This window comes from Macrobrachium rosenbergii, chromosome 25, assembly GCF_040412425.1.
Source record: "Macrobrachium rosenbergii isolate ZJJX-2024 chromosome 25, ASM4041242v1, whole genome shotgun sequence".
NCBI classification, from domain to species: Eukaryota; Metazoa; Arthropoda; class Malacostraca; order Decapoda; family Palaemonidae; genus Macrobrachium; species Macrobrachium rosenbergii.
The window spans coordinates 47,287,780-47,304,409 of record NC_089765.1 but is presented as its reverse complement, the minus strand read 5'-3'; the positions used below and the strand labels follow the sequence as shown (position 1 = coordinate 47,304,409).

The 16,630-nt window shown below is 35.7% G+C and overlaps 1 protein-coding gene across 3 annotated transcripts in view; it reads left to right on the top strand.

The window, feature by feature from the left end:
- LOC136852636 (peptide transporter family 1-like) overlaps positions 1–15,844 on the top strand; it is a 37,380-nt gene extending 21,536 nt beyond the window's left edge. For 2 of the 3 annotated variants that reach the window (XM_067127571.1, XM_067127570.1), the window contains exons 2-6: positions 7,118–7,382; positions 10,734–10,954; positions 11,403–11,569; positions 12,063–12,859; positions 14,326–15,815. In XM_067127571.1, the coding sequence (XP_066983672.1) occupies positions 7,143–7,382; positions 10,734–10,954; positions 11,403–11,569; positions 12,063–12,859; positions 14,326–14,973 (2,073 nt within the window). In that variant the 5' untranslated portion in view covers positions 7,118–7,142 and the 3' untranslated portion in view covers positions 14,974–15,815. Of the gene's footprint in view, positions 1–7,117; positions 7,383–10,733; positions 10,955–11,402; positions 11,570–12,062; positions 12,860–14,325 lie in introns of all 3 variants that reach the window. The other variant, XM_067127568.1, reaches the window with a different exon arrangement.
- Positions 15,845–16,630: the final 786 nt, after the last annotated feature.

The following is a 16,630-nucleotide window of genomic DNA, read 5'->3' as shown; positions in this document are numbered from 1 at the left end:
TGTTGGTCTTGTAACTGCTGCTCTTCAGTGTAATCTTCACAAAATGAGCTAAACGCATACCACTACTAAGGTGCGAGGTTACATATGGCAATTGTTTTCTTTTTATCCACGCTCATTCTGTGTTGACGAAATACAAAATTGGTCTGAAGTACTGCACCGTCACTCCCAAGGACGAGCTGCCACTTCGCTACTAACTAGTGTTATTTAATTTATTTTTCCTACCTTGTTGGAGATTTGTGTAGATATTTTACGACGAATTGTCAAGGTGTGGCAACTTTATTTAATGCCTAAAAAATACATGTCATTTGAAATTTTCTCAGCATTTTATTTAGTGGTGACACGTCGCAATCGTGACACGATAAATACGTTTGTGGAACGAGCAAGACAGGCTACGCTGGCAACGTTTGGCCGCAGCAAATAGGAAGAGAAATGTAAAGTGAGCATTGGTTTTACCCGGATATGATTAGTTATCCATCCACCCAATAAAGGTAACAAAAAAAAAAGTTAGCGTTACGTCGTTAAAAGTCGAGCAAAAACTTGTTCCAGCGAAAGGAAACTTGGTCGAGTTTACCTGGCCCTTTGCTACTACTTGGCATCATATTATGAGTTGCCATCCGTTTTTAATGAACATTGCTCGTGAGAATCCTTAGATTTTCATTGACGATAAATAATGTTTTCTGAAACGTAAATGTGCCATAAGAGGGGCGTGGCTACGAATTTTCCCTAGGGGAGGAGCGCTGCGAATAATCAATATTAACCAGTACGAGGATCTGAAGAAGTGCTAAATGAATTTTAAAATAATATAGATAATAGGGTAAATATAGTAATGCCAAAAACAATTGGTAAAAGTATGTATTAAAATGGTAAAATCAGTTTACAAATGTATTGTTGAGGCTTCAAAAATACTTTTTGCCAGCACACAATATTATATATATATATATATATATATATATATATATATATATATATATATATATATATATATATATATATATGTGTGTGTGTGTGTGTGTGTGTGTGTGTGTGTGTGTGTGTGTGTGTGTGTGTGTGTGTAGAATAAGCATAAAATATATTACTCCAGCTGTTTTAGTTGCTCTCTCTCTCCTAGCTAGTTTTCTGTAAAGAAAAAAAAAACTATTGTGCCGGCTCTGTCTGTCCGTCCGCCCTCAAATCTTAAAAACTACTGAGGCTAGAGTGCTGCAAATTGGTATGTTAATCAGCCACCCTCCAGTCATCAAACATACCAAATTGCAGCCCTCTACCCTCAATAGTTTTTATTTTATTTAAGGTTAAAGTTATCCATAATCGTACTTCTGGTAGCTTTATAGGTACTAGTAACACAGGCCACCACCGGACCGTGACTAAGTTTCATGGGCCGTGGCTGAGGCCACCACCGGACAGAAAACTCGATTCTTCGGCACATTTTTTACTTTTTTATAACGGCGTCAATAACCGAGATGTTATTATGACAGTTTCAGTAACCATAAATTAATCCATCAATTAGTGTTCATAAAGCACGTTCCAGCGCACTTTTACCTAATACTGTTCCAAAAACATCCCTCCATATTCAAAATAACCATTAATATATTCAAACAAACCCCCTTGTAGCCTCCAGATCATTACCTTATATGTCATGCTTAGATAACAAACAAACACAATTAGGTATTTTCAGATGGGTAAATGTGACAGTTTATTGGTATCTTACAGGAATATATACAAGAAAATGAAACACATGGAGTAGGTATGATAACCACAATTATGAGTCAGCCATATAAAGTTTTACGTATGCGTGCTGCAGTAAAATAGGCTGCAGTTTCCGATTAAAATTTCACGCCGGAGCCCAGGGGACTTCTTCAAGGAGAGCTCGTTGAAATCTTAACCGATATTATGTCTATTCATGACTCGTTTACTTTCCAATAGCAAATGAAAGAAAGTATTAGGAAAGTCGGCCCCGTGACTGCCTTTCCAAGAAGGATGCTGGACTCCTACCAGGCCAAAAACATCCTCACAAGGTGCGGGGCGGTGGGGCTAAGATTCCTAAGGCAGCATTCTTTTAGGTGGGTCTCCGTTCCCTGCAGGTGCCCCAGAGGTCACCTAGGAAAGGCAGCCCAGGGGAGGAGCCCTATCACCTTGACTGGTGGGTACCCCCGGGCTTCTCATGGAAAGCAGCCGTTAAGGAAAGGTTATGGCTTGGCATCTGGTCAGGAAGAGCTCTCCCGAAGAAGGCACCCCAGGAGAAAGGCCTCCTTGCTGGGAAGGAGCCACAGCCTCTTAGAAGGAAGGCTGGTCAAGAAGAAGTCTTGTTTAGATTCATCTCTTATTTGTCACTTTTTCATAAGTTGTGTTTTAGCAGAGAACTTTCGCTATCACAACTGACCCCTGATCCCCTTTTGCTGCCGAGAGTAACCAGATTTGCTGAACAGCAGCACCAATATGTAATAATGTGCCCCGCTGTCGAACTTCTCAGTTCCAGAGGACTTTTATTCCTCACACCGTTGGACTGTGGAGCGGTCTCCCTGAGGATGTTGTGCAATAAGAAACTCAAAAGTTCAGGCGAGGATGCAATTCATTACTACCCTAAAACAATTAGCCTTGTACTTTTAAAAATGTATATAATTTTTATCTATTTATTTGATAACTTATGTTTGTTTTCTAATAACTGACCTCTTTCTTTTTGTATGTCCTGTTATCTTCTATTACTTCTTTCAAATGAACACCATATTCTTTGGAGCTCGATTTTCAAGTCAGTGGCCCCTGTCGGCTTCTTCCTTATGAATAAGGTTCATCTGAATAATAATAATAATAATAATAATAATAATATTAATAATCAGTGCTAGACGGAAGCCTTTTCACGGCGTACATGATGTTTCAACGCTGGCCAAACTGCATATTAGTAATAAGCATTGTAATGTCGATCCTATGTTACTATTAACATCAACTTTCCTAACTCACATACTGTAATTTTATTAATATTAATAATTTTCTAAGTCACATCGGGATCGAACCCAAGACTATAGATCTAATAAAAAAGCACTACCAACTAACCCACCTTGCATACCGAGACACTGATGGGTCGGGAGTTGGGTAAAACTGGCTGGTATGCAAAGTGTGTAGCCTGTCCAAGTAACGCCTCAGGAACAGTTCTTAGAATCCTACTTCTTTTATGACTTGTGGGTCAGTTGGTAGTGCCCTTGCCTTTTATTTGGGAGTACTGGGATCGATCCCGATGTTAGAAATTAACTTCAATTACACATGACTATTTATTATTATTATGAGCTTGATGGCATGTGCTACACTGCACTGGAACACAGCGCTACCCGTCCTGTCTCCTCAACCCTCCCTCACCTGGGCCGGACAAACAGGTTTGCAGGAGGAGGGTGGATGTGTCATGCCTCCCCTACCTACCCCGCCCCCACCCTGGGCAGACAAACAAGATCCACGCGGATTTTATTATTATTATTATTATTATTACCATTTCGGAAGAAAGCTCTCTTTCAAACAAACTTCATTAAACAGAACGGCCATCTGGATGTCGTTTCTCAATCTCTCGAATGAGTTTCTTTGTGGCTGCTGTAAAGAAACTCATTCGAGGGATTAAGAAGCTGCAATACAAAATCAAAGGCATCCAAACGGTCATTCTGTTTAATGAAGTTTATCATCTTTATTATTAATATAATTATTATTCATCTCTTATTTGCAGGTTTTATCAATATAATTTCAAAGAACATAATATAGAAAGTTCACTTATTTTTCCTTGCTTTCAGTGTCTTCCAAAAGCAACCATATAATTGACCGAAAACATTTGCCCTAGATAGAACACATCCGCATTATAATAAGACCTCTCTGCTTTCTATGAAACGTTATGTTTTCGTGTATGTCTACATGTCAGCTTAAACGGAATATTCGTAAGTTACGCAGATTTTCCCTCATTTAAATTCCTTACCGACGTATATATAATACCATACTGATTATCAGTAAGTTTATTGCTTATTATTCGTTTCGAGAATGACGAATTAATGCACGAGCAACTGAACACTCGATCAAGCACTAGGGTAAACAAGGAACAAATTTGTTGTGTACATAATCTTAATCACATTGACATATATCCATGAAGGATGTACATAGTATTTCTAACATCGTTTACACAGTATTAAATCTAATTAAATTTAATTTTCTATGAAATACTGTATATTGGCGTCTCCAAGGAGTGATATGGGTTAGGTGATAGGTTTTTCGGGGCCAACCAGACTTTTCCGTCAAGCTAGATAAAATGCACTCTACTGGACCGCTAATGACGAATGTGAATGCGATATTGCAATTTGCTTGCAATATGGCAAGTTGTAAACCATGCAAAAATCAACAAAATAGTTGACTTGTATGTATATGTGTCACTGACTTTTAGCTTAGGTTGATGAAGGAAAATTCCTTGATGTAATATCGTCATTCGAACAAGTTTGATCTTCTGACATATAAAGGATATGTATGCATATTCTGCATTAATCATATGTTATATTAGGACCCAATGTCCTCCCAAAATGATTCGGATAATTGTATCAATATGTTATTGGGACAATTCGTTTTTTAAGAATTTTTCTATCGCGTGTGTCACCCAAAAAAGTCAAATAAGGAGCGAAACACATTGTATTGAGAAGCTGATGATTTGGAGATCATTGTATTATGCAGGGTGCCCATAAAGTCATGGTACAATTTTAAACCTTGTAGCTTCGTAACTATACGGGATAGAGTTAATCTGTAAAAAAAGGGTAAGAAAGCTTGATGAGTCTAGCTTTTCTGTTCCTCTGAAGTTTTTTTTTTTTTTTTTTTTTTTCAAATATTTGATAAAATATTTGTACTTGGCGTCGGTTATCAACTCACCTCCACCATGACAGCCGACTGGCACGTTTGAAACACCTAGCTATTTATGAATATTTATCACATCACCGTGACATTTTTATATACGCAGATATTAACCTGCAAGTTTCATTTAATATAAACATATAAAATGTCACGGTCATATGATAAATATTCATAAATAGCTAGGTGTTTCAGACGACGCTAAGTACAAATGCTTTATCAAATATTTGATAAAAAAAAATATAGGCCTATACAACTTCAGAAGAACAGAAAAACTAGACTCATCCAGCTTTCATATCCTTTTTTACAGATTAACTCTATCCCGTATAGTTGCGAGGCTACAAGGTTTAAAATTGCACCATGACTAGGGACACCATATATTATTTAACTCCCGCTAGCCCGACCATTACTGGATCATTTTGAATCTCGTATGTTGCCCATACGAGTAACTCCTTCTGAAATAATCTTCAGGACCCCGGGAGTTTATTTTACGTGTTGGAAATGAACCTCCAATTCGATGAGACAAAGTTCTCTTAAAGCGAAAATAACAGGCATTTAAATATGTACTGTCATTTACATTCCTCATACAAAATTAACTCATTTATGATAATTCCAGGAAAATAATACAATTGTTTATTGTCTACTGGTGGGGGGGGGGGACAATGGATTGAGATACACCCATAAGCCCCGCCCTACTCGAAGCCCTACTTCCCGTTTCTTTTCTTCTTTCTTTCTAGCCTGGGCCAGAAAAGGACATCATGTGCAAGGTCAGGCGATGAGCTAAATTTTCTTTTTATGAGCAATAGACTGAAAAGTTTCCTCTGTTATTTTAAATTCCCATTATTCAGAATGTCTACATAATCTAGACGAACAAGCAAAAAAGACAGTTCATTTGCTAAGGAAAAGGAGAAAAACATAAAATAAAAAGACAATGACGGCGAAAATCAGATGAAAACGATACAAAAGGGACAAAAATAACAATGTGCAGAATAATATACAAATCGACTGAGAAATATGAAATCATTAAAGACTATAAAATAGCATTTTCAAGCTTCAACACTGATCCGCAGTTTAACCAAAGAGCAAAAACCAATTCTGGAGAAACAACCAACATTAAATTCTGAAATGGAGCGGCTCTTAATCAGGTATATACTCTCTATTACTTCTAGAGTGTAACACTTCAATTCTCATCAGAATGGAAAAACTAATCAATATTTTAAGTGTAGTATTGTAGAGATGAAATGCAAAATCCATCAAAATTTGCTCTCGACGACAGGTACGGTCAATACAATAAACTCGCACAATTATAACCCCCGTCCCCCTTACTTTTTATGGGAGCACCGGACAGAATAAATTGCACAATTTTGCCTTACCTTCTCTGAGGACAAAATCAACAGTCAAATACAGTTTTACCCATACCCTTGTAATAGTACAGTGGACCAAATAATCTCAGTATTACCCTTACCTTTCTAGAGGACAGAAGAAACTGCCATAACTATAATGTTCCTGTTACCTTTCTTGGAAAACTGTGAACAGAATAAAAAAAAGAGTAATCATAATGTCCAGTATAAACTGTAATATATAAACAGAATATTTCTTTCATCTTTTACGGAGAACAACAAAGAGAATAAACAGTGATATTTACAATTTTCCGTTCCTCTGCTTTTCGAACAGCTCTTCTTCTTTTCAGACCGTTCTTCTTTTCAGACTCTTCTTCTTTTCAATGTGCTCTTCTTCTTTTCAGACCGTTCTTCTTCTTTTCAGACCGTTCATCTTCTTTTCAGACCGTTCTTCTTCTTTTCACACCGTTCTTCTTTTCAGACCGTTCTTCTTCTTTTCAGACCGTTCATCTTCTTTTCAGACCGTTCTTCTTCTTTTCACACCGTTCTTCTTTTCAGACTGTTCTTCTTTTCAGACCGCTCTTCTTCTTTCCAGACCGCTCTTCTCCTTTCCAGACCGCTCTACTCTTCAGACTCGCTCTTCTTTTCAGAATCGCTCCTCTGCTTTTCAGACCGCTCACCTTTTCAGACTAGCTCTTACTTTAAGAATTGTTCAGCCTGCTCTTCTTTTCAGAGTCACTCTTCTTCTCAGACTGCTCTTCTTTTCAGAGTCACTCTTCTTCTCAGACTGCTCTTCATCTTTTCAGATGCTCTTCTTCTTTTCAGGCTGCTCTTCTTTCCTGACTTGATGTTCTTTTAAGAAGTGTTCAAATTGCTCTTCTTTTGAGATGTTCTTTTCCTCACAAGGCTCTTGCTCTTTCCAGACGGAATTAAGGACTCGCTCCAAAGATGGCGGAGGACAGCGGACAGACAAAACTGCCCTACCCGAGGTCGTCCTTTTTCATTCTAGCCGGATACCTGCTGGAGCGGTTCGTCTACTATGGGCTCTTCGGCGGCGCCGTCTTCTACATGCAGAGGATGCTGGGCTTCACCTCGTCCTCGGCCTCCACCGTCAAGGCGGTCATGGAGGGCCTCATTTATTTGGCGCCCATCGCTGGCGCCGTTTTGGCCGACACGTATCTGGGGAAAGTAAGTGTCGTGGGTTGGTTTCTTACTGTCTGTGAATGCAGTCATGGTTTCGTTATGTTTTAATTTGTATTCCCTTCAATGTGAACAGAATCATGGTAAAAATCGAGAACTGTTATTGTCTGTGAATAGTAAAAGCTATAGTATACTGATCCAAATCAAATGAATACTTTATAATTTATAGCAGTGATGTGGTAACATATTCCCGAAAATGTGCATATAAGTAAATGAATATTCAGTACTTTTTAATTTGTTCCATAAAACAGTGAACAGAATCAGATCAAATGCATTTAGGATTCCATAGGCTGATTTTGCAATATTCACGTAATGCTGCAATGAATCGAATCAAAGAAACATAGTACCCTCAAGAAATATAACCGAACCAGCCACTGTTTTTTTAAAGTTGATGTATTATCTCCATAAAATAATTAATAGAATCAATAGACAACATTTTATACCAATAGTTTTACGAGATCCTCGTAAAGCATTTAATAGAATCAGATAAGTATAATCAGACAGGTAATGATGTCAGTAGTTTGTGAAGTTGATTTTATAATACCTTCGTAAAACAAGGAATGGAATTAAATGACAGTAGAAAATCTATGATGTCCTCGCAAAATAGTGACAGAATCAAAACGAATACAATCAATATTTCACGGCATATTTTGTAAACTGTGAAATAAATCGATTCTAGACAGTCTACAGTATATTTTACAACATTCCTGTACATGCGAACGAATGGACCCTAAAGAAACCAGTAAGTATTTCATACTATCCCTGTGAAACAGTGAATAGAGTCAAGTCATCCAGTCTTTTTTTATTATCACCAGGAAACGAAGCTCTGTTAATCCACCTCAGGATCCAAGGTAAATACGAGGTCATGAATTATTTGTCAGTGAATACAATCAGTATTTTATAATAAAGATTCGTATGCCCTCCCAATCCAGTGAAAAGATTCACGTCAAAATACAGGCTTTGAGTAAGAATTTCCATTTATAACCAGTTATGCAATTCGTTTTTTCAAAATCCCGAAAAACCTTCACAGGGAGGTAACCAGAAACTTCGAGTCTAATGAAGAAAGTGAAAATCTCATGAATTAAATCATATAGTTTGCTTGCATCTATTCTTGTTACATTTTACACTTACTTATATATAATACTTAACCTTTAAAACCATTTTTATGGATAGAGTTTACACAAATTAAATGACGTAACACCTACTACGTATGATGAACTTCAAATTAAACCCTAAAAGACCAAATAAAAAGATATACTCACCTTGATTTCATGAGATACCTTGGTTGACTATTTTGGAATATCTGAACTTTCATTTAAACAATCCCATTATTTCCTCCAAGTATCTTGTATTATTATTTTTGCTGAAAGGTGACAAAAGTTCAACTATGAAACTCCATTCTTGTACCTACTTTCCATCAGTGACCTGGAGTTGACCTAGATAAGTCGGGAGGGGATATATTCCCTTAAAGAATTCGTCTAATATACTGTCATGGATATAATTTACCTTGATTTTATAAAGGTCAAGATTTCCTAGGAAAGCTGTTAGGAAAGTGTAAACTAAATATTTTCTGGGCTAGAATTTTATTTTAGTATTGCAATGTGTATGCATTGTATATATACATAATTATATGTGTGTATATATACACACATACATTATATATATATATATATATATATATATATATATATATATATATATATATATATATATATATATATATATATATATATATATATATATATATTAGATGAAGGAAATCTTAATCGGGTGAGGAACTGTAGCGTCAAAACAAACCTTAACATTTTCTTCCCTCCTTTATTTACATTCTTTTGCTAACAACGTTTCGGACAACTGTCCATCTTCAGGTTCTGTAAAAGATTAAAAAACTAACACATTTATACCATGAAAAACCTAAGTGAATATAAAATAATACAATCAATAAACAGATAATGATAAAAAGGGATCTAAATTAATCCTGCTGAAGGCAGAGTTGTCTATATTTAAGTTAGGTTTTAATTTTTCTATATAAAAGGTTTCTAACAGTCTTAGCCCAGTTTCAAACTAAGCTTTTCATACAATACTGAAATCTGAAAAATTAAAATGAAGATTGCAATAGCCATGGCAATGCTCTCTTACATATACTATATGTGTGCATATATATATCTAATATATATATATATATATATATATATATATATATATATATATATATATATATATATATATATATACATATATATATATATATATATATATATATATATATATATATATATATATATATATATATATATATATATATATATATATATATATATATATATATATATATATATATATATATATATATATATATATATATATATATATATATATATATATATATATATATATATATATATACTATATATATATATATATATATATATATATATATATATATATATATATATATATATATATATATATATACAGCATATAGTGTATATATACTGGATATATATATATGTGTAAGTGCACATAACAATGGGCCACATACGAGCAATCTTCTGTATAATAGTCAGTCATTTTCTTTATAGTCAGCTTGCATATATACACACGCAAATATGCACATAGTGACAACATACTTTGTATGCAAATTCGAGGTCATTTGATGTCTGTTCTTGAATTATTTACCGATAACCTTGCTTTTAAGAGGGTAATCGAGGTCAAAGTGACTGGAACACAACACGTGGACGCAGATCAGACTTTGCCATAATCCTTTGTAAAAGCTAGTAATATGTAGAATATGGCCTTTTGCTAAATCATCATCATAATGCGGACTATTGAGCAGAGCCTTATTTACTTCTTAACTGTAGTTAATAGCTTTCTCGAATAATAAGGTTTTCTGTCATAACTGTTTTTGCTTGTCGTATGCAATGTTATCCTCAGTGAAGTGGAGTTTAGCCGAATGATTTATGGATATTTCTTTGGTTTTCATTTTTCTTTGGGACAAAATTTGTTTTGGCAAAAAATGTCCGGTCCTGTCTCAACAAAAAAAATCTAAATAGAAAATGGAACTTGATAAACAAAGCTATATGGAAAATTATATCAATGCTGGAATTTTTTTTCAAAAGAAAAGTATAAATGAATTTGGTTATAATACTTTTATTTCCCACTGAAAATGAACTAAACACAGTGCAATATAATCTGTTCTGTTGAAAATTACATATTTTTATTTTCACCAAAAAGATGCCAAAATATGAACAATTATTTCCATTGTGAACTGAAACAAAAGACTACTGTACATTATTGGAAAGTGATGAGTGGTGTCCAATGATTTACTTTCTTCCACAGGCAAGAACGGTGTTCGTAATGTGTTGTGGATACACCGTAGGCGCCGGCATCTTTACACTCTCATCAGTCACACCAATAATGAGCACCATCACTGCCGCCAAATTCACTGGTATCATCGGTCTCCTGGTACTTGGTATCTGTGCGGGATTAATGAAAGCTGTCTACTCTTCACTGGGCGCTGACCAGTTCAAAGTACCAGAACAAAGAGAGGAGCAAAAGAGGTGAGATCATTCTTTAGGGGAAGATGAAGTGGTCATTATCATTGGCATAGCACTTATTGGTAATAGGGCTAGAAGAGTGGTAACACTTACCAGAAATATGGCTAGCAGCCCAAAATCAGGCTTGGGAACGCAGTTAACTTTTGAAGTCTGATGTAACTGGCACCGAGTCACGAAAAGGCTAAAAAGGTCATTTCACAGAGAATTCTTTATTTTTACATTTCTACACTGTGTGCTATAAATTTGTACAATTTCCTTTACTTAAAATAGGTTTAAACATGGTACACCATCTTTGCGCTTTGTATAATTAAACCAGGAATGACAACTCCTACCCATTTTCAAGTCCACTTGGTCCGGTACAGTGCTGATGCATAGCTCCCATGTGAATTAAAGATCGCCACTTCATTTCTTTCCAGTTTTATCCTGATTAGCACTGCCCTTAACATTGCAGATATTTCTATGCCTTCTACTGGATGATCAATGCAGGTGCTTTCCTCGGTCAATTCATGACTGCCCAGATCCGAGACTCAGTGCAATGCTTCGGAGACGATTGCTATTTTCTGCCATTCATCATCCTAGTAGGCTTGATGGTTTGCTCTACAGCAATATTTGCAGCTGGTGAGTGGAATTCTTTGAGTCCAGTTAGTGCTGCATATATACTGTACTGTAATATATATCTGCATATAAGCAGTGCTGTCAATCTCTAGTGCCTGTAATGTTGAATTTGTTGCTTACAACTGTTCTTCTAATTTGGTACTTTTTGTCATTCCTATCAAATACCTAAGTACCAAAAAATACATGCATTTATTAATAGTACTTTTCAAACCTAAAGGGGTCATCACTGGTCTGGGTGGTATATGAACCACTGTCACACTGTCCTGATTTATGCCATTAGTTTTCTTATGCTATATAGTCTTCATAATGGCTATATAATACTGGATATCAGATAACTTTCTTACATTTCAGTTACTATTGTAGTGTATTTCAAGTACATGTTCCTGACGTACATTGCCAGTATCATCATATCTACTGTGCATGACATGAAAAGGCTCACTGGAAAGACAAGCATCTTGTCTGATTTCAAATTTTAACAAAATTCACTGATTTGCAGGTCGATCACGATACATCGAGGCCCCTCCAGATACAATGTTGATCAATGCCATCAAGTGCGCAGGCTATGCTATCCGTAAGTCATGGGATAAAGATGATCGCAAGCCTGTAGATCACTGGCTTGACCGCTCCAAAGAAAAGTACAACAGTAAATTAATCAAGGACGTGAAAATTACTTGCCGTGTTCTTCTCCTATTTTGTACGTATCCCCTTTTCTGGGCCTTATTTTACCAAACTTCAACTGGTATGATCTTCCAGGCTAAACGTCTTGACGGCCTCATAGGCACATACCGTATCCCACCGGAGATGTCATCTTCAATCAACCCTTTACTGATTTTGACACTTATTCCTCTGTTTGATCTACTCATTTACCCATGTTTTGACCGTGTTGGATTCCTGACGACAGTGACATCCAGAATGATTGCTGGCATGTGCTTTGCAGTCTCCTCCTTTGTTGTATATGCCATAGTCAATGTACAGGTTGAGCAGACTCTTATTTTACCAGACCATGCTCGCATCCATATCTACAATGCCTTGCCATGTGAAGCCAATATCCAGCTGCCTAACTTTAACGCCGTTTTGGAAACAGGAGGACAGGTGGCTGTTCCTGATTTCTTGACCACAAATGCCCAGGAAATCAAGGCCAACATTGAACCCACATGCCCAACTCCAGACATGTCCGATGTAACTGTAGTAACCTTAGGAGGTCACGAAACTACACTGCTGTTATCGCCAGTTGGAGCAAAATCATTACCACCAACTCTTGAGTATATCAAGAGTGAAGATGCTGAGGCAAAGGTTGGTAAGCTGTGAGCAAAAATTAACCTTTATTATTGTAATGATTATTATAAATTGGGTAACTCCAAGAAGACTAACGTAGGCTCATCTTACACACTTTTCATGGTTCAATCAAGAATTAATAATGACAAGAAAGTTCTGAAGCCTAAAAGATATATTTAATACCTTCATTTCTTTCTGCAGTTAAATTACCCATCAACACCCTGATACAACTGGCCAACTTTTTTCTTGATATAATTGACCAACAATGCCTGATAAAATTGCCTCATTATCTGGAACCAAATAAGAATCTAAAAGGATTAAACAAAACAGCCACAGAAACTTAAATAACAGGTGTTTAAATGGGATTCATTCATAGCCACACAACACTAATAAAAAAATTTATACAGGAGCCCCAGACTAACTCTAGAGCACTTAATGTGCATGAAAATACACATCAATTACACTTTAAGTAAAACATGAAGCTATTTCAACACAAGAAACTACACAATGAAAAGGAAATGAACTGAAAGATAGAAAATAACAGAACAACAGACAGATACTAAGGAAAAGTATTCTATATTCCTTCTAACCAAAACTGAAGCCTGTATATATCTTTTGAAATGTAAATACTGTATGTACACATAAAATACTTAGCACTAAACTCATGCAGTTATTTAAAGACAAGAAATTGTACACATTGAAATTGAGAAGCTTCTAAATGTTTAGAGATTAAATTCACTTTATAAATAAAAAGATTTTAACATTGTTAAAATGTGCAATGAACTTCACAAACTTTATTTTCTTAATAAAAGTTGGCATGAGTGGTTTAGAACTATCAGCTCTGTATCACTGAAGATCACATAGTGCATTACCAACCTTCAACATTTTTTACAGTATTTTCATAGAAGAAATTTAAACTGTCTTGCAACAAAGGAGAAATAAGTTATGTACAGTTCACAGAAACCTCTTTAGTTTAACAAAACAACTAAAGTAATGTATAATTTTATTTATTTTTATTATAAATAAATTCTACATTAATTTCCATCCACATTCCATACTGTTAATATTTTTAAATTCCTATCAGAGATAACATAAAAGCATCCAAAAATTTGTCAGTTATGAGCACATTCAGGTAACTGAAACCAATGAATCTTTTTCTTTTATCCTATTCCTAGATTCCACTTAACATTCAATTTCATGTTTACTAGTTCTCACTGCAAGCTATGACCCTCGTTTCTTGAATACAGCCCCGTGCTCTGCCAGTTTTATAAGAAATCATCACCATGCATACAAATATGACCTGTAAAACTATTCACTGCAATATTATAGCATATAGTTTAAGTAACAGGACAACAAATTCCGACTGTTAACAGTATTTCTGAATTTACTGATGTGCTGATTTGAGTTGTAAGTCTAAATATACTCCCTTTTGCAATCTATATTGATATATTTTCCTTAATAAACACTAATCTTCATTTTTCCAGGTGCGCATATTAACCACAACACCAGATGTCGTGAACGTCACATTAAAATATGATACCCTGGTACAAGAATTTCAAGTAAAAGATGGAAAGACTCTATTCCAGTCCATTAGCCCTCAAGACTACAAGGTTTACTTGGGAGAAGTTACAGTAGGTGATTCTCCGATACACCAGGATGGTGTTTATGATGTTGTTTTGACCGACACGTCTCTGTTTGTGTTCCCGGTTACAAAACCTGCTTCTGTTCATATGCTGTGGCTCATCCCTCAGTATTTGCTCCTGACAATTGGTGAAGTTCTCTTCTCAGTATCTGGTATGGACTTCGCCTACTCAGAAGCTCCTACAGCTATGAAGTCCGTTCTTCAGGCTGCTAACCTCTTCACGATCACTGTAGGCTTATGGCTATTTGCTGGCCTGACAAGTCTGAGCTCTGCCACAGGTGCATTCCAGCACCGAGCCTCTCAAGAAGCCCTTCTTTATGCGGGTCTTATGGCAGCCAACACGGTCATATTTGTTATTCTCCTACGATGGTACAACAGAGTACCAAAGGACGACGAAGAAGAAGCGAATACTGTGGAAGAAAATGAAGACAAACAGCCACGAGCAATGGCTGCTGATAACAAAGCGTTTGTTGAGGATGATGCAGTGTAGGGTAATGAGGTTTTGGTTGCATTTAAGGAATTCAAATGAAAGACATGATGCATTCAAGAAATGTGAAACGTGCATTACCTATTTTAGGTGTCTAGACTGAAATACTGCATGTGTATACAAGTGTGTGTAGGGGTATATCACTCGAACTTTCTGTGATACAAGGACAAGATTTCATGAGAAAAGATGGAAATATAAGACCAATTACTTTGTTTTATCAATACTTCACAAGTCCCTTTCCATCAAGACCTGGCTGGAAATATAGTACAGGAAAGTGCATCAGGTTATTGACAAATGGTTTCATGTCAGGCTTAAAAATTTAGTCACGTTCAAGTTATGAATAACAATATCTAACTTTACACATCTTGTGTCAATATCCATGTGAAGTGTTTGTAAACATTAGCCTTTGGTGAGTATTTTCAAGCCACAACTACAAATGCATTTGCTGTATATACAAATATCAATAGTATATGCAATAATTTGTAGGCACTTCAACTTTAGGAAGAATAGTATTGCCAAAAATATATTTTGCTATCTTTTATAATTATCAATAGATTATTTAGTAATTGTAAGGGACATATGAAAACTGTTTTTGAAATACTGTACCTATTAGTTGCAGATATGTACAGTAAATGTGCATTTAAGCTGTTACACAGCTATGTACCATATGCATTTTCTTATTTTATACTGTTTGTATTTTTGACTATCCAACTGGTGTACTGTATATATATACACTTTATTTATATATACACTGCACATTTTACTATCATCACTAGAAGACTTTTAAAACGAATATCATGGAAACGTAAAGATTTTATGCTATAAAATAAAAAGTAAAATACATAGTTTCACAAATACAAACCTTCAAGCAGCAGAAGTATGATTTAATTCTAAACTCTGTGATAACGATAAGTAATACAGTATACCACAATACGAGTATTTTCTCCTCTTATAATTTCTGCAAAGCATCAAACCAAATAGTATATAAAAAGCAAGTTCAGTGGTAGATGAGGAGTCCCAAATTCTGTAATCTTTGGTGTACCTAAGTTTGGAAATTTATTGCAAGTTGTCCTTCTGTAAACCAGTAGTTTTCATTTCCGTAGCCCAAAGAGGAAAGGTGGCAAAGGAAAACTGTTAGCAACCCTGGCTCATTAAGCTTGGGGTGCAATACTGAGTTTCTGCTTCTTACAAACCTGAAACCTGAAATTGCCATATACAGTATTTTTCAAGTTGATGAAACCATAAATCATGTAATCTCCCTTGTTCTGTGGCCTTTGAGGCCACTCAGCCGGTTCCTATAATATCTAGCATATTTCTAAAAACTGACTTTTCAGCTGAAGTTGCTAGCCTCTTGTCCCAACACATATTCATGAGAGCTTCACAGGTAGTCACTCATCATATACTGAACAGACCCACTGTTGCTTATGGTCACTGACTTTAAGACCAGTAAGTCCTTCCATGTGACTGACAGAGTAATATAGACTACCATTGTAATCTCCCACGAGATCAACCTCAAACGCAAGGTTATTAGTGTAGTGATTTACTACTAATGACCATAATTCTGTATCAAATGCACTCAAATGTATATCTTCATTCTTTTTCTCACTTGTAAAATGGTGGCAAAGCCAGATCATGTGTATGGTTGTCAAGTCCTCTGTTG